The sequence below is a fragment of the Myxine glutinosa genome, unplaced genomic scaffold, assembly GCF_964187855.1.
Source record: "Myxine glutinosa unplaced genomic scaffold, kmMyxGlut1.1 SCAFFOLD_612, whole genome shotgun sequence".
NCBI classification, from domain to species: Eukaryota; Metazoa; Chordata; class Myxini; order Myxiniformes; family Myxinidae; genus Myxine; species Myxine glutinosa.
Genome location: NW_027616707.1, coordinates 2,501 through 24,980, shown reverse-complemented (window position 1 = coordinate 24,980; position 22,480 = coordinate 2,501). Strand labels below are relative to the sequence as shown.

The following is a 22,480-nucleotide window of genomic DNA, read 5'->3' as shown; positions in this document are numbered from 1 at the left end:
TATCAATATTGTTGAAATTAAGATCAAATAGCTGTATGTTGAAATATGTTGAAAAAGTCAAAACTTTACATGGGGTGAACTTACTTTTTCACGTGACTGTATATATATTGTTGCAGTTTTGCAATAAAGGCAAACACCCTATAGTTAATTGCACGTCAACATGCAGCCTACAGTAGTTAGTTATTTCTTATTAAATGTAAAGATTAGCTCCCCTCCCAATGTTTAGTAATCCACACCAATATGAGTTGAGTTAGGCAGGATTTCAAACCTCCGTGTGGTTGAGGGAAGACGTTTTCACGTGCAGGAAGGTGTGGCTAAAAGAACAGGCCATGTGACCAACAAGCGACCAATGCCAGATAAGCAGCAGTCAACCAATCAGGTCAAGCCTACATCACCAGCAACTTTAGAGTTGAAGGAGCTGGGGCTCCCACGTCGATCAGAAGAATGGACGCGACAAAAAGCTGGAATTCATCTGAGTTGCTTTATTGAAATCAAACACTCAGGCACTCTCTAAACCCGTTTATCGGTCAGCAATATATATCTATTAACCCAGGGGGTTTGCCCAGGCCCGGCGCCAGGGGGCGTGGCCCAGCGTCCTGGCTGCGGCCTGGCAAGTTGAGGGCGAGCCTGCCCGGGCATGCCCGGGCATGCCCGGGCGTCCCGACCGAGGCCTGGCAAGTTGAGCGCGGGCCTGCCCGGGCGTCCTGGACGAGCCCGGCATGGTGATCGCTCCGCGTCCTTGATAGGTGCAAGGCGATTGTGAAACCCCAGCGGCAGCCGCTACACACGTCCCCCCAGAATCGACTTGCACCGGCAGGGTCAACTTGAGGGGGGTCCTGATGACCCGGCCGAAGCGACCCCTGGCGGGTCGTGGGAGGGGGTCCGGTGAGGTGGTGGGCGGTCGAGTGGGGGGCCCCGTGGACGGGGGGCGGCCTCGCCGCGGCGGAAGGGCCACCCGTGGTGGGTGGTCGACGTCCACGTGCGCCGGCTTGAGGCGGTCCACTGCAATCCCGTCCGACCTGCCGCCGATGTCGATGACGAACGACTTGTCGTCCCGTCGCAGCACCCGGAAGGGCCCGTCGTACGGCGGCTGGAGTGGCCACCGATGTGCGTCGTGACGCACAAAAACATACTCCGCTGTGCGGAGTGCTGGGGGGACGTAGGACCGGGGGTCACCGTGGTGGGATGTCGGCACGGGGGCAAACCGTCGGGCGGCCTCCTGGAGGTCCGAGCGCTGGTGAGCTGCGGACCAGGGACTGGTAGCGTCGGGCACGAATTCGCCCGGGACGCGTAGCACCTGGCCATAGACCAGCTCGGCGGTGGATGCCTGGAGGTCCTCCTTGGGGGCCGTGCGAAGGCCCAAAAGGACCCACGGCAGCCGGTCGGCCCAACCGCCGTCTTGAAGGCCGGCCATGAGCGCGGCCTTCATGGAGCGGTGGAATCGCTCGCACAACCCGTTTGCTTGGGGGTGGTAGGCCGTAGTACGGTGGAGCTTGACCCCCAGGTTGCGGGCGACCGCGCCCCACAGCTCGGAGGTGAACTGTGGTCCGCGGTCTGACGAGATGTCCGCCGGTGCGCCGAAGCGGGCGACCCAGGTGGCGATGAAAGCCTGCGCCACGTCGGCGGTGGTGGTGGAGACGAGGGGAACGGCCTCCGGCCACCTGGTGGTCCTGTCCACCATGGTGAGCAGGTGTGTGAACCCCCGTGACGGGGGGAGGGGGCCCACCAGATCCACGTTGACATGGTCGAAACGTCGTTCGGGCACGGTGAAAGGTGCCAGCGGGGCCTGGGTGTGTCGGTGGACCTTGGCCCGTTGGCAGGCCGTGCAGGCGCTGGTCCAATCGCGGACGTCCCGACGAAGGCCGTGCCAGACGAAACGCGCCGACACCAGCTTCTGGGAAGCTTTCCGGCCCGGGTGGGAAAGGCCGTGGAGGGAGGCGAAGATGCGGCGTTGCCAGGTGACGGGCACGATGGGGCGAGGCTGGCCTTGGGAGACGTCGCAGAGCAGGACAGTGTCCGCACAGGGGATGTCGGCCAGGCGGAGGCCCGTGTCCGCCGCCCGGAGGGCTTGCACCGTGGTGTCGGTGGTTTGGTCCGCCGCCATAAGCGCAAAATCCACGCCCAGGTGGACCGCGTTCGCGCTGGCCCGGGAAAGACAGTCGGCCACGGCGTTGTTTTTGCCGGCGACGTGCCGGATGTCCGTGGTAAACTCCGACACGGCGGAGAGGTGGCGCTGTTGGCGGGCCGACCATGGCTCCGTGACCTTGGCCATGGCGTAAATCAACGGCTTGTGGTCGACGAACGCCGTGAAAGGTCGGCCCTCCAGGAGGTGGCGGAAATGGCGGACGGCCAGGTGTAGACCGAGGAGCTCCCGGTCAAACGTGCTGTATTTGAGCTCGTTCGGCCGGAGCTGCCGGCTGAAAAAAGCGAGTGGCTGCCAAACCCCGTTCACCCATTGCTCATGGACGGCGCCCACCGCGTAGTCGGAGGCATCCGTGGTGAGGGCGATGGGAGCGTTGAGCACCGGGTGAGCGAGCAGTGTTGCGTCGGCGAGGGCCCGCTTTGAGCTTTGGAAGGCCGCATCCATTGCTGCGGACCAGGCGATGTCGTGCTTGGCCGGCTTGCCCCGGAGGGCTTCGTAGAGGGGCCGCATGAGGTGAGCAGCGCGGGGCACGAAGCGGTGATAAAAATTCACCATTCCCAGGAATTCCTGCAGGGCCTTTATGGTGCGGGGACGCGGGAACGTGGTGATGGCCTCGACCTTGGTTGGCAGCGGCACGGCCCCGTTCTTGGTGATGTGGTGGCCCAAAAAATCAACGGCCATCGTGCCGAAGTGGCATTTGGCCGGGTTGACGATGAGGCCGTGCTCGCTGAGGCGCTCGAACAGTGTTCGGAGGTGGAGGAGGTGCTCGGCCCGGGACGTGCTGGCGACGAGGATGTCGTCCAGGTAAACGAAAAGGAACGGCAGGTCACGCAGCACGCCGTCCATCAAGCGCTGGAACGCCTGAGCCGCGTTCTTGAGACCAAACGGCATCCGCAAGAATTCGAATAAGCCGAACGGCGTGATGACTGCCGTTTTAGGGACGTCGGCCGCCCTGACAGGTACCTGGTGATATCCCCGTATGAGATCAATTTTCGAAAAAATGACCCGTCCCGCCAGACGGGCGGAGAAGTCTTGGATATGCGGGATCGGGTACCTGTCGGGGGTGGTAGCGTCATTCAGACGGCGGTAGTCGCCACACGGGCGCCATCCACCCCCCGGCTTTGGCACGATGTGCAGTGGCGAGGCCCACGCGCTATCGGAGCGCCGCACGATGCCGAGGTGCTCCAACGCGTCGAATTCGGCCTTCGCTACGGCGAGCTTGGCTGGGTCGAGGCGGCGGGCCCTGGCGTAGACCGGCGGGCCCGTGGTTGGTATGTGGTGCTCGATCCCATGCCGTACTGCGACGGCCGAAAACGTCGGCCGCGTGAGGGCCGGGAACTCCGTGAGCAGGCGAGCAAACTCGTTCGCCGCCGGGACGGTGCATGCCAGCTCGGTCGGCGCGGAGCTGCTCAATGTGCATACCAGGGAGCTGAAGGTTTCAGCGTTGATTAAACGACGCCGTTGGACGTCCACCAGCAGTCCGTGTGCGCAGAGGAAGTCGGCGCCTAGCAGAGCCACGGGCACGTTGGCGGTTACAAACGTCCAAGCAAAGCGTTGGCCGCCGAAGCAGAGGGTGACGTTGCGCGGGCCGAAGGTGCGGATAGTCGATCCGTTGGCCGCAACTAAGGAGGGGCCGCAAACCGCGGATTGCCTGTCCTGGTCAGAGGCGGGTATGACGCTCAGTTGGGCGCCGGTGTCGCACAGGAAGCGCCGTCCGGACGCTTTATCCGTGATGAACAGTAAGTTGCCCGTATGGCCGGCGCTCATGGCTGGTAATGAACGCCGGCCCGGCCGTTTCCCGGCCTGCCGAAGGTTGCGTGTTCAAATCACGTCGGGGTCACCAATGAAGGAGCTGGGGCTCCCACGTCGATCAGAAGAATGGACGCGACAAAAAGCTGGAATTCATCTGAGTTGCTTTATTGAAATCAAACACTCAGGCACTCTCTAAACCCGTTTATCGGTCAGCAATATATATCTATTAACCCAGGGGGTTTGCCCAGGCCCGGCGCCAGGGGGCGTGGCCCAGCGTCCTGGCTGCGGCCTGGCAAGTTGAGGGCGAGCCTGCCCGGGCATGCCCGGGCATGCCCGGGCGTCCCGACCGAGGCCTGGCAAGTTGAGCGCGGGCCTGCCCGGGCGTCCTGGACGAGCCCGGCATGGTGATCGCTCCGCGTCCTTGATAGGTGCAAGGCGATTGTGAAACCCCAGCGGCAGCCGCTACACCGGTATGTTTAGGGTCATTGTCATGTTGCAAGGTCCACCTTCGGTTGAGCTTCAACTTTCCGACAGATGGCCTCACATTATCCTCAAGCACCCTCTTGTACAATGAAGAATTCATAGTGGATTATTTGATGGTGAGCTGCCCAGGCCCCGATGCAGCAAAGCTGCCCTAAACCATAATATTTCCACCATAATGCTTTAGAGTTGGTATCAGGTTCTTGTGGTCAAATGCTGTCTTTGATTTTCGCCAAACATGTCTTCTGGTACTGTGGCCAAATAGCTCTACCTTTGACTCATCTGTCCAGATCACATTGTTCCAGAAGTGCTGGTCTTTGCCAAGGTGTTCATTGGCAAACTTTAGTCTTGCCCTGATGTTCTTTCTGGACAGCAAAGGTTTCCTCCTGGCACACCTCCCATGTAGATCAAATTTGTGCAGCCTCTTTCTAATGGTAGACTCGTGCACTTTGACATCAACAGTGGCAAGAGCTACCTGTAGGTCCTGTGATGACATTCTGGGGTTCTTGGAGACTTCTTTCAGCATCTTGCTGTCTGCTCTCGGGCTGAACTTGCTGGGGCGGCCTGGCCTGAACAAGTTGGCAGTTGTTTGGAATCTTCTCCACTTGTAGATGATCTTCCGGGCAGTCGAATGATTGATTTCAATTTGTTTGGAAATCTTTTTAAATCCCTTCCCAGACTCGTGGGCATCCATTACCTTCTTTTTGAAGGCCTCAGAGAGCTCTTTTGATCCAGGCATGGTGACGCCACACACTTCAACAACAAAGAGCAAACCAAACGAAATGTCTGAGGTTTAAATAAGACAGGTTCCTCCAAGATCCTTTCTAACGATGTTCTAATCATTTGCACATGAGCTGATGCACCTGATTCTAATTTTAGGTATTTGAAGTAGTGATAAATGTAGGGGTGTACTTACTTTTTCCACATGCGAAATTTGCATTTATGTATATTTAAATTATACAATGAACTACAAAATGTAAATGTTTCATGATATTTGTTATATTATATCACCTTTATCTATCAATATTGTTGAAATTAAGATCAAATAGCTGTATGTTGAAATATGTTGAAAAAGTCAAAACTTTACATGGGGTGAACTTACTTTTTCACGTGACTGTATATATATTGTTGCAGTTTTGCAATAAAGGCAAACACCCTATAGTTAATTGCACGTCAACATGCAGCCTACAGTAGTTAGTTATTTCTTATTAAATGTAAAGATTAGCTCCCCTCCCAATGTTTAGTAATCCACACCAATATGAGTTGAGTTAGGCAGGATTTCAAACCTCCGTGTGGTTGAGGGAAGACGTTTTCACGTGCAGGAAGGTGTGGCTAAAAGAACAGGCCATGTGACCAACAAGCGACCAATGCCAGATAAGCAGCAGTCAACCAATCAGGTCAAGCCTACGTCACCAGCAAGCGACCAATGAGGGGTCGTGGACACGTCACCGGCAGGCGATCAATGGTGGGTTATAAAACCTCCCCGAATGATAGAGGGAAGGAGGAATGAAACCTTCCGAGAGGGAGGCAAGGCTGAATGACCGCATGTGACCAATCTCGGCCAAAAGGAGGCCGTGGAACCTACGAGAAGAACATTCCACCCGATAAAGGTCCGTGCCCATCGTCATTCGAGCTCTCTCTCAGCGTTCATATTGAAGCTGGCTGTCCAACGTGCTGGTTCGACCTTCCTGCGCTGAAATTCATCCGAGCTGGATCGTCATCCTTGCGGACCTTCAAGCTGCGCATCCTGAACGGCCGTGAGCTGTGCACGGGAACTGCCAGACCAAGTCATCGTCTGCACGTTTCCCGGTACAAAAATAACCGGTGTGCTTCATTCCCTGTGTGTGTGTGAAGGCGCCTGTTGGGATTAGGTTGGGTAAGGATTGTTAAGAATGCCTCTCGTCTCTTTTTCTGTGCCTTATAAATAAAAGGCTGTACATTTTGTTCTTTTCAAACCTGTTCACAACGTCTTTTCCTTCATTGGCTCAGCATCGTCCGAAACCGAATTCGACGAGTCAATCAGGCCCATCATTCACGGAAGATAACGCCACAACCCACACCGTGCGATCCGCTCGGCACACCATAAGGTGTGGGAACGCGAGGGTTCAATACCCGGACTTTCTGGCCGCATGTCTCAAAGGTATTTGGGGTTTAGTGACCAGCAACACTTCGGCGTGTGGCTGGGAGACTGGCGATTGAAGTTGCTTCGCAAGCCATGGACCACGAGTTTAGTCGCGGCTGGCGGCCTGTGGATTCGGGGTCTGAGGGGAAACGGGGTCATAAACCCCCCCCCCCCCCCCCCTTAGTACGTCGACAGACCCGGGATCTGCAACAATATATATATATCTATATATATCTATATATCGTTTTTGGCACCATGATCTCTCAATTGTGAGGCATCACTTGAATAATTAAAGAATTCTAGTATCCAAATCAAATGACGTCGTCCTTGTCACACACCCAACCTGTCCAACACGTTTCGTCTGAATCCGTCCATAACTTTTTGAGATATCCTGCTCAGAGACAGACAGATAGACAAACAAACAAACAAGAAAGGCATCGTGCAGAGCATGATACTTGCAAAATCCACCCCCCACACCCCTCAAAAAAAAGTTGTCATGGATACATAAACTTGTTCATTTCATTAAGATTAAAATTAACGATCTTAATCAATGCTAAGGTCAATCACGTGAAAATTTAGTTTTTCAAATGAAATTTGATGATTTCATAAGTCAGACCTTTAGTTGACCTTTGACCTTTTTACCTGAAAAATAGTTGGTTTCCCAATTCAGTGATGCACTATGCCATTGATGTTTAATTATCAAGTCCATCGGATGAAAATTGACGATTTTTCAGATGAAAAATGATGATTTTAGAAGTTTGACCTTGAGTTGACCTTTGACCTTGTGACCTTAAAAAGAGTTGTGACAAGTAAACAAACAGACAGACAAACAGATATTATAACAAAGTTGAAAAATCTTCGATTTTGCAAGTAACAGACAGCAGTGCAATCATAATGACCAAAAATAGTTTGCATTCACAACCAAAATGCACATTCATAAAATGTTTTCTATCGATCTTTGATTCTTATTTAACCATATTCACATTTGGCTGTGGAGTATAAATGTAAACACGGCCTTCATCTCCCTGCTTATGAAACAGCGGTGCAGATGCAAGCAGCAGGTCAGTGTTCCCATCACCATCCAGGTCCACATCACACACCTCTGCTCCGAAGTAGGACCCCAGCTGGGATTTGGGAATTATGACACCAGGAAGAATGGATACAAATGGACAAAGAAAGAGGACAGTAATACAAGGCTGCAGTGATGTGAGCAACAAAGTACACATCATGTGATAACATCTGATTATAATTAGATGATAGAATGAGCTTGTCACCAGCAGGTGAAAATCAAGTAAGAGTTAAATTTGGCAAGGTGGTCAAATGCTAGTAAACAGGACAGCAGGGCTTAATGTCCCCTCTAGATGCAGCATATTATATGGTGAAACGCCTTATCTACAGAGCAGCAGGGTGACAGTTTATAGTCAGGTGGGCATTCAAACCCAGCCAAGATATGTCAGAGGCAAGTACGCTATCTCCGAGCTATCCTGATAGCCCTGAAACTCAGAGCCATAACTTGTCCAACAGGCCAAGGCAAAATTTTTGATCCAAATCAATCACAAACCACAAAATTGGCCAAACATCAGTCAAAAGGAATCATTACAATGAGAAAAATATTACCTGAAAACTGGTAAACCTCTGATTGACAGTGATTTTTCCAGATGTTGCGTGAATGTCAAACAAGAAGACACGCCCCTGGTGTTGCCAGCGAGGGGCACCGGACACAACACTCTTTCGCCTTCCACGCTGAACCGTGGTCACAGAGTATCCTGCAAATTACAAGTACTAGTGAGATACCCGTGCTACGCACGGGTGGGAGGCCAGAGGCAAACAGGCAATGCAGATACTGCGAATTCTAAAGCATGAAACCAATAAATTCCACATTCCTGTAGCACCTTCAGTCGCACATCAGACATGGACAGCAAGTTAGTGAAGGACTTCCATGAAAAACGTACCCGTTCACAAACAAACGGGTACGTTCACGTATAGAAACATCGATCATGGGTCCGTGACGAATCTGCATATGGCGATCCGCGAAGTTCACGTTGAGAAAGTAGAAACCATCACGGCATGTCGTCATTTACTTGAACTCGATATCTCTTTTTTTCATTCCAAACAACATAACTCCAATCACAAATTAATCACAAAATAAACTTTTAACAACATTGTTAATGTTTCCTTCATTGTAAAAACTACCAAGTCAACAGTTAAAAGGATTTTGAGCCGATAGGTGTTACGGCCTTGGCAAGATCGATGGAGACAGCGATCTGTTAGCGTATACATCACCAAAATAGCTGTGTGGAATTCTCTCATGTAGAGATTAAACTCACATTGTTTGAACTTTGGCCGAGGTCATTATTTACTTTTAAGGATGTTTATATACGAATCAAAAGGAAGATAATTGGTTTTGGGTCATCCTTTCCGCATATCTCGTGGGATTGTGAGTTGGAGACGACGACCGTGATGGTGGGGAGGGGGTTGGCATTCTCTCAATCAGGGATTCAACCCATGTCCTTATAAAAGGTCTTTGTCCGAGGTCACAGAGTCCAATCGGTGCAGCGATCGGTGCAGCCATTTGTGCGGCACCCAGGAAAATAACGTTATGCGGGAGTCCAAAACTGAAAATGCTGGAGGCCAAAGCTGAAATTGGAAAAACAATATAGCCTATTTTACTCCAGGAGATCCCAGGATTACCCACCCAAATTATCGTTGCAATCGGTTCAGCCGTTTTTGCGGAACCTTCGAACGGACGGACAGACGGACGGACATTTGGTGAATTATAGTAAGATTCAGGATTAGGCATGACTAAGGCTTAAAGTGATAGCAACTAAGTCAAGTTCCTCTAAAATCCCTGAAACTGCCTGAAATATCTTCTGAAACAGTTGCGGCAACTGGATTACAGTAATATTGGTAGTAGAAATGTACGATTCATTTATCTTCTGTTGTCGAATTTATGGGCCGCAGATGGCATTTGAGGCTTGGGTACCTTGGGTGTCTTGCAGGTGTCTTGCCTCCGCAGGCAGGAGGTACCTTGGGTGTCTTGCCATCGGTTTCCACTCCAACAATCAATAGCATACTTTTTCTTTTTTGAACCCACTCTTTCTTTGTTGAACCCACACTTTCTTTTTTGAACCCTCTCTTTCTTTTTTGAACCCACTCTTTCTTTTTTGAACCCACTCTTTCTTTTTTGAACCTAGTCTTTCTTTTTGGAACATACTCTTTATTTTTGAACCGACTCTTTCTTTTTTGAACCTACTCTTGCTTTTTTGAAAAGTGCCATGATATATTTAATATCCATGAATGTCCATGGATTCAACAGATAGCTTTACAACGCTTCCAAATAAAGAGGATACTTTGTGATGCAATGGTTGGCTGCCCTGAAATACGGTTGTGTCTACTGTGTGTATTCCAAACTGAAGACACCACAAAGTAGTTAGTACGGCTGTCCAGCAGGCAAGGTTCAGGTTCAACCGCATAGTGGTCTTCATAGTATGCCAAACGTTAAGTACTCCCAAGGTAAAGCGGCATTGTCTTACTGCAAAATGCAGATGAAGAGCCCTGACGTAGTTCTCATTTCCACCTTGTGTGTTACACTAGGAGTGGTCTGGTGGATTTGCATGTAAAGTTATCCAACCTAATGCAATTATTTTTTGATTTTTTTTTAAATTATAAAGATGAGGTCGCATCACCGGAACGTGAACAATAACCTGTATTATACGTTACTATCCGAGACTTGTAATACCTTACACCATTACCGGACGCTTCACAACAGTCACATCTTGCGCTACCCAACTATATTTCCCCGTTAGTGTTGTGGGTAGAGACCTCATAAGAAAAAGAACTTTCACCAGGCCCTACTATGGTGCACTGTTCTTCCAAAAGTTTTTTTTCTACATAACTGTAGTTCATAAATATATTTTAATAAGGGGACCAATGTGGATACAACGTAAGCAGAGAATACTACGACTCAGTGTGAGGACTTATCCAGAACCATCATCCTTGCATTAAATTGTAGTAACAAAAATCTGTTTAATTCCTTCAAATTTATAGTAACAGACAAATATGATTGGAAAGTTGGGTTAGGTGGGCCAAGATGCCCCAATGGGAAAGGTGGAGAAAAATGCACCATGCTTAACCCCCAATATACACCCCTTCCCTGGTCCTTTTCTTCAGTTACTGAACATATTTTACATAAAATGTGAACATTCAGGATAATGAACAAAGAACTCGAAACGAGGAGGTTTACAGGAGGATAAATCTTGCCCCACAACAGACACATAAATTCCTACCCTACTATATTTCCCTGTTGGGGTTGTGGATAGAGACTTGCTAAGAAGAAGCTCACCAAGATAGCCATCTTTATCCTCCAGGGACATCGGGGTCTTCTTTCCAACAACCATTGCTCTGGGAGTTTTGTTAATAACAGCTCCTCTCCATTCATAAGCTCCAGGAGCTCCAAGCATTAGATCATCCTGAAAATGAACCATGGAAATGGATTACATCATGCAGGCCTAGCAGAATATTAAGTAAGACAAAGGTCACCACCCTTGTTACTTTCTATTTCTCGAATGTATTTTTTTCACTTTCACTCCACCACCTTATGTACATCTACCATATAAAACACAGTGCGTTTGTGTATTTGTACAGATGTCTGCCCCCTCATAAAGGTAGGTTTTAAAGACCAATGTTATAGCACGAACGTGTGTTCATTGCGGTTTATTTTTGAGGATAAAACAAACTCGAAAAACATTTTCCATAAAAGAGTAATTATGTCTCTTCTACTGGAATTATAGACGGTGGTTTGCAAACCGAGCCTCGAGGGCGGTGTACAGAAGTGTTTTTTTTTTTATAACAATAAATACAAGGCGCAGGGAGGTGAAATTCGCTGCACGTGATGTGCAACGCACACAGAGTAAAATGAGTGTTAATTTACATCCGTATGATGTCCAATAAATAAAGAAGATATAAGCACACCGATATAGGCCAAGGCTTCAGACTTTGGCACGCTCACGACACTGCACCATTTAATAAACTGTTCCAACCTGCAATTTTTGACGGGCTTTTATACAAGTAAAACAAAAATGGAGATTGGAGGCCCATACTCTTTACAAAATTTTAGGGAGTTCCCCACAAGTCGAGAAACCTTTCAAGGCTAGAACCAATCCTGGGTGACTCTGTCACTCTGTCGCCGCGTGTACATGTGATTTTTTTAAACCACGTGACACTTCACACCCAATCGTGGACCACATTGAAGGAAAGATATGGCTGCCCCCAAATACACTACTCACAATAAGTTAGGGCTATTGGCAGGTTCTTCGGTGTGGTTGATTTTGTGTATTAATTATGTTGAAAAAAGTTGTTGGTCCTAATTCTATGGTTATTAATGAGTGTGAAAAAACACAGCATTCTTGATTTCAATACCCTAACCCTAACTCCTATAAAAAACATAAACTCACTCCCACAATATCCCTAACTTATTGTGAGTAGTGTAATATATTGGGAAGTGCAATATCACAATTGGTTGTTAAGGTTGCAATATTAAAATTACATCAATATGAATTTTTATGACAATGAACACATCGATATAGTAACCACGAGTTATTGAAATTTGTGTTTTATTGCAGTTAGAAGGGTTCAGATTCTGGTATTCTGCTAAATACAATAATCTAAATTCTCTGTTCTTTGCTCTGTTCTGCTGCAAATGCAATACACACTTTTGATAGGTGTGCACTCAGGCCAGCACTCGCCAGCTCCATCTCAAACGACGTTTCCACATCGCCCACTCCTGAACAAAGACACAATAACAAAATAGTGAGTTGCTTCAACATAGCAAGGTTTAAAATATTGTCAACTTAAATGTCTTTGTTATTCATCTCAATGTCCAATGAATGCTCCGAATGTAAATGTTCGACATGGAATGTGTCAAATACAAGTGTTTAGCCCCCGTTGGACTTCGTCCAAAATGGGGGCTTAGGGATTGGGTCTTGTCCGTGCGTGCGTGTGTCCGCAACCATATCTCGGGCATGTATGGACCGATTTTGTTCATACTTGGCAAAAAGACAACACATGCTGGTATACATATGCACATCATATTGTTACCTCCGCCACCAAAGGTGGATGGAGGTTATGTTTTCACCCCTGTCTGTTTGTCTGTCCGTTTGTCTGCACGTTTGTTTGTGAACAAAATATATCAAAAAGTTGTGGTCGGGTTCAGACGAAATTTGGCAGAGATGTAGCGTATGTGACAAGGACGAAATGATTAGATTTGGTGAAGATCCGGATTCAGATCCGGCCACTGGAATTTTTAAGTGATTCTTCACCATTCAGAGATAGGGCCAAAAATGATACATAGCAGGATATCTCAGAGTTGTGAACGAAACTCGGTAGACCGGTTGGGTGTCTGACAAGGATGATTCGATTCAATTTTGGTGAAGATCTGAATATGGATTCGGATGAATGAATGAATGAATGAATGATCGTTTTAAGGCCATTTTCCCCACTAGAGCGGGGGTTAGCCTTGCGGGCCCCATGACAATCATGCTTCCCTGTTTGAGGCAATGTTTAAATTTTTATGGCCGGATGCCCTTCCTGGCGCCAACCCTTAGTCACCTCTTACGATGCGCAGGGATACGGTGTACCTATTCTAAATCGGGGTACACACCGTGATCATTCATCCCAGCAAACTGGTACTCAATTTGCCGACCTCGGAAGGATGACAGGCTGAGTCAACCCCCCTGGCGTTAATTCAGCGATCGACCGGGATTCAAACCCAGGATCCTAGGATCCCAAGCCGGCACCCTAACCGCTAAGCCAACACCAGGCTATTGCCTGGTTGGCAATTGGCTACTTGCTAACAGAACACACCGACCAAGCTACTTGCTAACGGAACACACCGAGCAAGCTGTATGCTCACGGAACACACCGAGCAAGCTGCATGCTAACGGAACACAACGAGCAAGCTGCTTAATAACAGAACACACCAAGCAAGCTGCTTGCTAACAGAACACACCGAGCAAGCTGCATGCTAACAGAACACACCGAGCAAGCTGCTTGCTAACAGAACACACCGAGCAAGCTGCATGCTAACGGAACACAACGAGCAAGCTGCTTAATAACAGAACACACCGAGCAAGCTGCTTGCTAACAGAACACACCGAGCAAGCTGCATGCTAACAGAACACACAGAGCAAGATGCTTGCTCACGGAACACACAGAGCAAGCTGCTTGCTAACGGAACACACCGGCTACTAGATCCGGCTACTATAATTTTTTAAGTGATTCTTCACCATTGGGAGATAGGGTCAAAAACTATACATAGCAGGATATCTCAAAAAGTTATGGACGGATTTGGACGAAACTTGTTGGACCGGTTGTGTGTGTGACATTTAAGACTCGATTCAATTTTGGTGAAGACCCGGATACGGATCCAGCTAGTAGAATTTTTTTAAAGTGATTCTTCACCAATGAGTGAAGTTATGGATGGATTTGGACGCCTGGCCAAACAGGCGGATGTATGCTCTCTACTGAGTGCCGTTCTAGTTTCACGATGCAATCAAAGATCACCGACTGGCCAATGCTGAACCAATGCTGAACAAGTCCTCAAGCATTTTTCAGACATGCATTTACCGATCTTGTTTCATAAGCATCAGGTCACTTAAAGTCAGAAGGATATCAACCAAGAGAAATGGGAGCAACGTAGCAAGAATATAATGAAGGACTATTGTTGCTCATAAAATCTAGTATCAATACCTCTGTCATCTTTCTTGACGTTAATGTTTCAGCCATAGAGAACATACATGCCTCCACTGTCCTTTACAAAGCTCCAGATTCACACAGCTACTCATCCTCCCACTACTCTGACATCAAAAGTCCAATCGTACAGTACCAAATCCTCAGGTTATGCCATCTGTGCAGCAACGATTCAGACGTCAAATCAAAATCAAATGAGATGTGCAACTTCTTTATTGAGCATGCCTTTCCGACTTCCATTGAGGCAGGTGCACTGGAGCACATCCGCAACACCGATAAAAAAAGGTGGCTTTCCTACCTTCTGACAGGAAAACATAAAATTAAATAAAAAAGATCCCGTTTGCATCAACCTTCGAGTCCCTTCAATCTTGGAGTCAATAACATCATCCAGTTATTTCATAGAAAGATTCTGAAACCACCTCGCGCTTCCCACAACAGCCTCCCATCTTTCAATAGGCGAGCTCTAATGTAGCGGTGAGACCGTCAGATCTGATATGAACATGTGCTCAAATTCCTAATTCTTGCCCGAACTACTTAGTCGAACGTCAAACCTGGCCAGCCAGTTTATGAAAGACTTGGGGCAAAAACCTTCCCTGGCCACCACCACAATAAGTGGGAATAACTGTGGCTGTTGAAGAAAAAATAAGAAGGCTCTGGCTCACCTCTCTTTCAAGTGAGAGATTTGTGGAATTCCATGGTTAAAGGACCATTACCATTTGACCTCCCACCAGGAACGTTTTTAAGTTTTCACGGAGCCGCTGTAACACCTGCCTTTTCATAAAGACAACCACTTTGCTATTGGGACCCAAAAGCAGTATTGTTAAAGTCATGGACCACTTTGAGTGCATCGCCGCGTATGTGTTCCACCCAATCACATGAACCTATCCTCACTCAGCCAATCAGTGAACGCCAATGGACAAACAGACAGCCATCTCTGATATATTTATATACATACATATATATATATATATATATATATATATATATATATATATATATATGTATATATGTCGAGATCATGCCTTGTGTTGTGCCTCATATAATTGTGGTTTGCATTTAATAGTGGTTGCTTTGTGAAAAGGATTAAGCTTACTATGTTCCCTCTTGCTTTGAACTATGCATTATTGTCCAACTGTGCCAAGGAATGTAGAAAGATAGTGAAACTGCTTGCTCTGTTAGACCCCCTCGTGAAAACACGTCTTTCTGTCCTTGACCAAAGGCCAGCATGGAAGATAAGTTTTGAGAATGTCACTGTGGTCTTTCTTCCGCATCTTACCCTTTGCTCATGCCAAAGAAGATAGGGTCTCGGTGGGAGATGTCTAGCCCGTTTTCCTTTGTCCGTGCTCATTTTTCAGCGGAGATTTTTTGTATAATTTTGTATATATAAAGAAACTCTGGGTTGCCAATTTTCTAGGAGTGTATGTGGCCATGCTGTTCAATTGTGAATGGTATGACTCTTACACCCTCCACAGCGCTGTGATATTGGTTCATCATTAAATCTTGTTATCCCAGGAACTCAAGGTGTGGAACATGGTTCTATTCTCCAGAGTTTGGTGTCAGAAGTGGGATCCGACTCTGAGCGATATTTGGGAGGCAGACCCTGTGGAGACAGCGGAGAGGCTGGCCAGCACTGATTCGATTAACGTGAGCTTTCATACTGAGGGGTCTTTCCAAATTGAGCTCCGTTCACTCACCCAGGCTGTCTGTTTCCCATTTCGTCGTTCCGTGCTTGGATCACGAACAAATTGGAATCTGGTGTGTAAGTACAGGCCTATTTGGCTCGGGTAACAAGTTGTCTATTGATGAACCAAGAAATGGGGGTCAGTTAGCAAAAAGGGGGGACTTCTTGGTAAAGCCAAGAACTTCCCAGGCAGGGCAGTCTTGAGACAAGCTGGAGTTGATGGGGTTGATAGTAACCAGAGAAAGTATTGGCTGCGGACTAACGGAGGGGACCCAAGGAGGATGGCCAGGATAAGTGTTAAGCTAAGTTAAGAAGGGAGAACCCCTTTAGGAAAGCCCTGGCATGGGTGATAAGTTAGACAAGTTAGAAGCGCTATACAAGCATTGACCGCGAGTTAGCGCCGCGGGAGGACCGGATTAGGGAAATATCGGCGCGGTAAACTAAAAGGCAGGATTTTTCGGTGGATGGCCTCGGGGCGCTTCCTTGCGCCTTGTACGCATCACGAGCTGCTTCTTGCAAATGGGGGTCGTGCTGCCGTGCGCTGGGAGCGACCGCCTGGGCGCATGGACGGGAAAATGTTCCGTGCACGTTAATTAAATATCTTAAGGGAGATTAAGGTATGTCGGAGTAATACTCAATCTGAAGTAAACTAGAATGATTTGAGTTCTGGAGACGGAGTGCGTGTATTCAATGCATTCGGGTGGCCGAGTCAGGCGGAAAAAGGATTATAATGAGCCAGGTAAGAAAATGATGCAACCAGCCGCATCGAGTGGTTGCACCTTTATGAAAAACTGAAGTTAAGGGCTTAGAATAAGGGAAAGAATAATGTGCGGAGTTGCCCCATAAGGATGCAGGCCGGCTAGCATGGAGGCCGACGCGATAAGCAGAAGATTGGGAGAGACCCAAAAATCCTGTGAACAGGTGCAGTTGGGATTGAGACGGACGAGTGTGGGAGAGCCGTCCGGAGAGAAAGGCGCATTATGGAACAGGAAGATGCGTGAGTACGGGGGAGAACCCTGCTATGAGGTTGCTTGGAGGATGTGTGCCCAAATGCATTGTGGGCCACTTCAACTTTCCTACACGTGAGTCGTTCATGCCTTGCCAGCAAGGTGCTTCATGCGGTGTACTATGCGCCATGTCGGTATAGTGGTCGCCTGTGAATCCTGCCATGCAATATCATGAGGAATACATTGTTTGATAATGGAATTATAAGAGGAATGCTGAATGAACGTTGATAGTAATGTGAAGTATATTAAATGAGGCGATTGACGTGGTTGAATGTAGGATTTCAAGACAATAATGAATTTCCGGTGCCAACAGGAAGTCTTGGTCTTGTCCATTGTCCATACAATGAATGATGTATAGTGTGGATGAGGTCTCTCTGAATGAGGTGAATGAGGTTGTCTACAGCGGATGAAATAGAGAATGGCAGTTGCAAGACCGAGGTACGGATGTGATGCGGAATGGCAGCTGGACGATGCATCGGCACATTTGTGTTGATCAATGCGCCGGACAATGGCTTTCCAGGCAAGCGATGGTGGTATGATTTAGTTATGAAAATGCATATGGGTCTCAGGGCAGATAATGCGGGACAAGCTGCCCCACAGGCGGATGGGGGAAAGTATTGGAGAAGATAATGTGGGTCGAACACTCATCCGAGGGATGAAAACGGTCGAGGTTTCAACTGTCGGCATGTGATGTGGTTCACGCTGGGCGAATGATGTGTGGATGGGTTGCGTAATGGCTAATGCATCTTGGAGATGCATCGGTGCAAAGACACAGGGAAGGTGCTGAGAGTGGCATGGAGTACGAGTTGGTTGTGGCAGGTGAGAAGGAATGCACACCTGGAATGGAGTGTGCGAACGACGAGTGTGTGCGGTGGTCAGGTGTGTAACGAAGCCTGGGAGCGGAATGAATGTGCGGAAGGTGTGCACCAGGTAAAGGGTGCTGCATGATAGAGCACGCCTCCCTAGAAAGGCTGTGGGGAAGTTATTGGTTATTTTGAGGTCCATTTCGCTCCATTTCGGATTTTAGTGAGACCCCTCTTGCAGAGGCAAGTTGTATTTTTTAAGATGACGTCTGTTTTAATTTGTTTTGGGATTTGACTTGGGATTGCGGAATGCGTTGAATAAAGGTAAGAATGACATGTGATGCTGGCGTGTGCCATTTATGGGTGCTGAGTGTACATGACTGGTGAGCGGGCGGCATGTGTGCTGAGTCCAATCGGAAGGATGGATGGTTATGGTTTCACCCGGTCTGTTTATCTGTCTGTCCGGACACAGAGCTCTTGGGGAGAGCCAGGATGGGTTGGGGTGACCAAGATGAATGTGGACAATATATTAATTGTTTGCCATTATGAAAATTTTGCCCTCGATTTGAGACGAAGACATATGGCATTTGCTGTCCGGCTCAGGTTGGCTGGTTTCCTCAGCTCTGGAGGATCAGAGCGGGTGTATATTTCAAGCTGATACTCCTATGACAAATGTTGATACTCCTATGTGATGCGGGGTATGTGTGTGGTGATGGTGTCTGGGGCCTCGGGGTTTGCCCCTGCCTATTTGCCGGTCTGTCTGTCTGTTACATTTGACCCTCAGAAAAGGTTTCGTGAGATTTCAGAATTGGACAGCCCATGTGTTATGACATGCTTGGGTGTCTCAAAAAATTTGCTGGACAGACGTGGTGCGTCAGACAAATCGATTAAATTTTCGTGGGAAAGATGATTGAGAAGGACTTCAAGGGCAGGTGGGTGGTCACCTGCTGTGAATTGTGGTGGAACATTCGAGATGTCCCCTAATACAACGAGGGGACGAATTGGTTTGTAAAATGTGTTGTGCAAGTACTTTCTCTGTGGGTAGCCAAATTCTACCTGGGGTAAGTCCAGGTGGAGAGGGGAGTTGTCTCTGGTGCCTTGCTCCACGGGGCAGTACTATTGTTGTCAAGTCTCATGTAATCTTGATTAACGTATATCTACGGACAAGAGCTGCACTTTATTTTAGTAAGTGACTGGAAAAAAAAAGGTTTGTTTTAAAAGTGCCAGTGGATTTGTTTAGAGTTATGGAGGTCACGGCGTGCTGGGATATCTTTGTGTACAGTTGCTGGCTTGGACTGACTTGTGTGCGGGGGAAAAAGAAAACAATTGGAGCTGTTTCGGAGAAACAGTGGCTTGGTTGGAGGTTGGGATCCAGTATTCTGTTAGCAATCTGAGCAGAATGGATTGCCATTGGGTATTTTTCAAATGATTTTATCAAAATGATGGCTCCTGAGTAAGGGGAGGGAGCAGGGGAAATATATTCACTGTAACAGGTGCATGTGATGCTGTAGGGAGGAATTGGAGGAAATCGGGTTGAATTTAAATTGAAATGAAGATTGGAAAAGTGGATAGGGAAATTGGGTTCTTGACATGCACCAGCGTTGACGGATCATTCATTAGTACCGCAAAAAGGGGGAAGACAGGGAAACATTGCTGCCACCACAATAGCGCTGCACCAGGAAATATCTCTACCATATTTTCGTGAAAAATCCAGATGGGGCCATAACAGTGTATGGGGAAGCGTCGTTAAATGGTAGTAGGTTTAGACAGGTATTGAAAGGGTTCGTGCAATGTCATTTTGGGGGGTAACCATGCTGCAGGTGGTGGGGCAGCCGGGATACAAATGGGGGTCGGCCAATTTAAGGATGTGGATGCGCACACACCTGGAACAAGGCATGTTCCTGAAGCTTAGGTGTAAATGTTGGTTGGAAAGGGGAATGAGTTCTGGGAAAATGAATTCACTTATTGGATGTTGTTGAATCTGTCTGTTTAAGAACATTGGGGCTTGTGGCTCGCCATTGTCTGTCTGCCAGTTATGGTGGGCAGAGGGAAGAGGGAGTAATGATGCTCCTGCCTCTTGCTTGGCAGAAGGTAGAGGTGGTGGTGGGCCAAGATGGGTCAGAATAGGCCATGGAACAAAATTGAGCTCTCAAGAGCTGAGGTGATTTTAACCTGAGGATGCATCTCTCGATGGACCCCAGGCTGGTCCGAGGTGTGAAATATGGTGACATTGTCTTGTGGACACTTTGTGAGTGGCTAGACAGACGCGCCTGGAAGGGGAAATTGTATTCATAAACTCATGTGGGTTGAGTCTGAAGAAAAGGGTTCGGAAGGAAGTGTGAAGAAGGTCGTGGAAAGTGCAAAGATGATTGGATTGGAAAGTCGAATCAGATGGATTATTTGTCAATGACAGGTGACTCTGCAGGAATTGTTGAGGAAGTAGAGGAAAGGGTTGTAAAAAGCTAATGGAAAAGGCAGGAAATAAAGGAAAGTGGTTAGTTATGGACTGTTGTTTTTGTGATAAGAAGGTGATACAAGGGGTTGGCTTGCACTGGGGGGACCAATGAATGTAAAGTTGTGAATTTCGTTTAATAACGTTGCGTTAGATTGCTACAGGCAGATTGACCCCAATCGAGGAGGTGATTGGGGGCTGGTGCAGATTGGATCACGGCTCTGCAGACCAGGTGAACAGAACTCCACCAGGTACGTGGGAATCACATCAATTGAATTATTGTTCAAAGGGAGGTGATCGAACAAAATGAAGAAGATTGTCATGGGAACCGCAAGGCTAACCCCCGCTCTTGCAGGGAAATGGCCTTGGGAGGCTAGTTGTTGTTGTTTTGGTAGACTCTAGGTTCTAAAACCTAAGGCAAAATGCACAGGAGGGTAGAGTTGGTGATTGCGGATGGAGATTAGCTAGAGAACTTGGAGACGATTTCGTTATTTTTCAGATAATTTTTCCAGTGGTATATACTGGTGTGAAATTCGCGTATCTAGGAAAAAGGGAAAAAATGTCCAGGTATTGAGAGGATAACAGTGAAGTTTTGAAGGGGAGAATACCGATTATTTCCATTGACCGATTATGGTTGGGGGGGAAATGGTTGGTAAATCATGTATTATTAGATGTAGGGAAGATGATTAAAAGGAAGGTTTTTCGGAAATTGGTGAAAAAATATGGCATTTGAATTTCCAGACACGACGCAGGAAATGCGGCTATGAATAAGCCAACCATCTGAGAGATGAGGTAACTAAATGCCAATTGGTGGGACGGGGGGCTAGGAATTTGATCATGGTGTGTGTAAGAAAGTATTTTTCAGGAGGGACGATGAAGAAACCGCCGTCGGAAGACCATGATCTTGACCGCTGAGGCCGTCGACCTGAACGAGCCCCTGGGCGATGCCGATGTGACCGGCGCATCAGAAGACTGTTGATTTATTTGATTTATTGTGATGATTTTGTTGTAAATCCCCTGCGGGAATTGGCTAATGCTTCTTATGTATTATAAGCACACAGCTGCACATCTCCGCTTGATCCGACTATGGATCTGACTGCAACGCTGGGTCTGGCTGCCAAAGGACCTGACACTGATACTCTGGATCCACAAGCTGATTATGCATCCATGTGCGTCTTTGACACAAAAGGAAGTCTCTCTCTTTACTTTGAATTGTAATGCTCTGTACTCGGACCAGGAACACGTGACACAAGATATTAATTACATTATGTATTCCTCAGAACAACAGCATGGACGTCGATTAACTTCGAAGATCGGCAAGGACCGGGTCTGTGCGAGGACGGGGAGCACTTCGATTGGGGGGGATTTCAGCCGCACCTATGCTGCTGCAAGGGTGGGTTGAGAGACCCTCCCGGGCAACATCCCTGGCCGGACCAGGCGCCTTCGTTGCCGATCTGAAACGTTAATAGATCTTCATGTTCTGGACCTTCATGTTCCAAACACGCACAACATGACAAACCTTTCAAGCGTGCATGCGGGGTACTTTATGTGCGTGGCATGCCCTTGGGAGGACACACATACAACACTCAATAAAGCCCGATGTGGCCACATATAACACTATTCTCTTTTGCTTTGCAAATAAAGCCGATGTGGCCTGGTCTCTGTGATACGTAGTCTCGTAGAGACCAAATGGGGGAATGTCGAGATCATGCCTTGTGTTGTGCCTCATATAATTGTGGTTTGCATTTAATAGTGGTTGCTTTGTGAAAAGGATTAAGCCTACTATGTTCCCTCTTGCTTTGAACTATGCATTATTGTCCAACTGTGCCAAGGAATGTAGAAAGATAGTGAAACTGCTTGCTCTGTTAGACCCCCTCGTGAAAACACATCTTTCTGTCCTTGACCAAAGGCCAGCATGGAAGATAAGTTTTGAGAATGTCACTGTGGTCTTTCTCCCGCATCTTACCCTTTGCTCATGCCAAAGAAGATAGGGTCTCGGTGGGAGAACTCTAGCCCGTTTTCCTTTGTCCGTGCTCATTTTTCAGCGGAGATTTTTTGTATAATTTTGTGTATGTAAAGAAACTCTGGGTTGCCAATTTTCTAGGAGTGTATGTGGCCATGCTGTTCAATTGTGAATGGTATGACTCTTACACCCTCCACAGCGCTGTGATATTGGTTCATCATTAAATCTTGTTATCCCAGGAACTCAAGGTGTGGAACATAGTTCTATTCTCCAGATATATATATATATATATATATATATATATATATATATATATATATATATATGTATA

At 47.6% G+C, this 22,480-nt stretch overlaps 1 protein-coding gene across 1 annotated transcript; it reads right to left on the bottom strand.

Annotated features, from left to right (window-relative positions):
* Positions 1-7,462: 7,462 nt before the first annotated feature.
* On the bottom strand, positions 7,463-14,338 carry LOC137428261 (integrin alpha-11-like). Its single transcript, XM_068118192.2, has 8 exons — positions 14,291-14,338; positions 14,058-14,124; positions 13,669-13,721; positions 13,323-13,344; positions 12,209-12,279; positions 10,840-10,966; positions 8,115-8,263; positions 7,463-7,621 (listed from the first exon to the last, which is right to left on the bottom strand). The coding sequence occupies exons 1-8, from the start codon at positions 14,336-14,338 to the stop codon at positions 7,463-7,465; spliced, it is 696 nt and encodes a 231-aa protein (XP_067974293.2).
* Between the last annotated feature and the right edge of the window lie 8,142 nt (positions 14,339-22,480).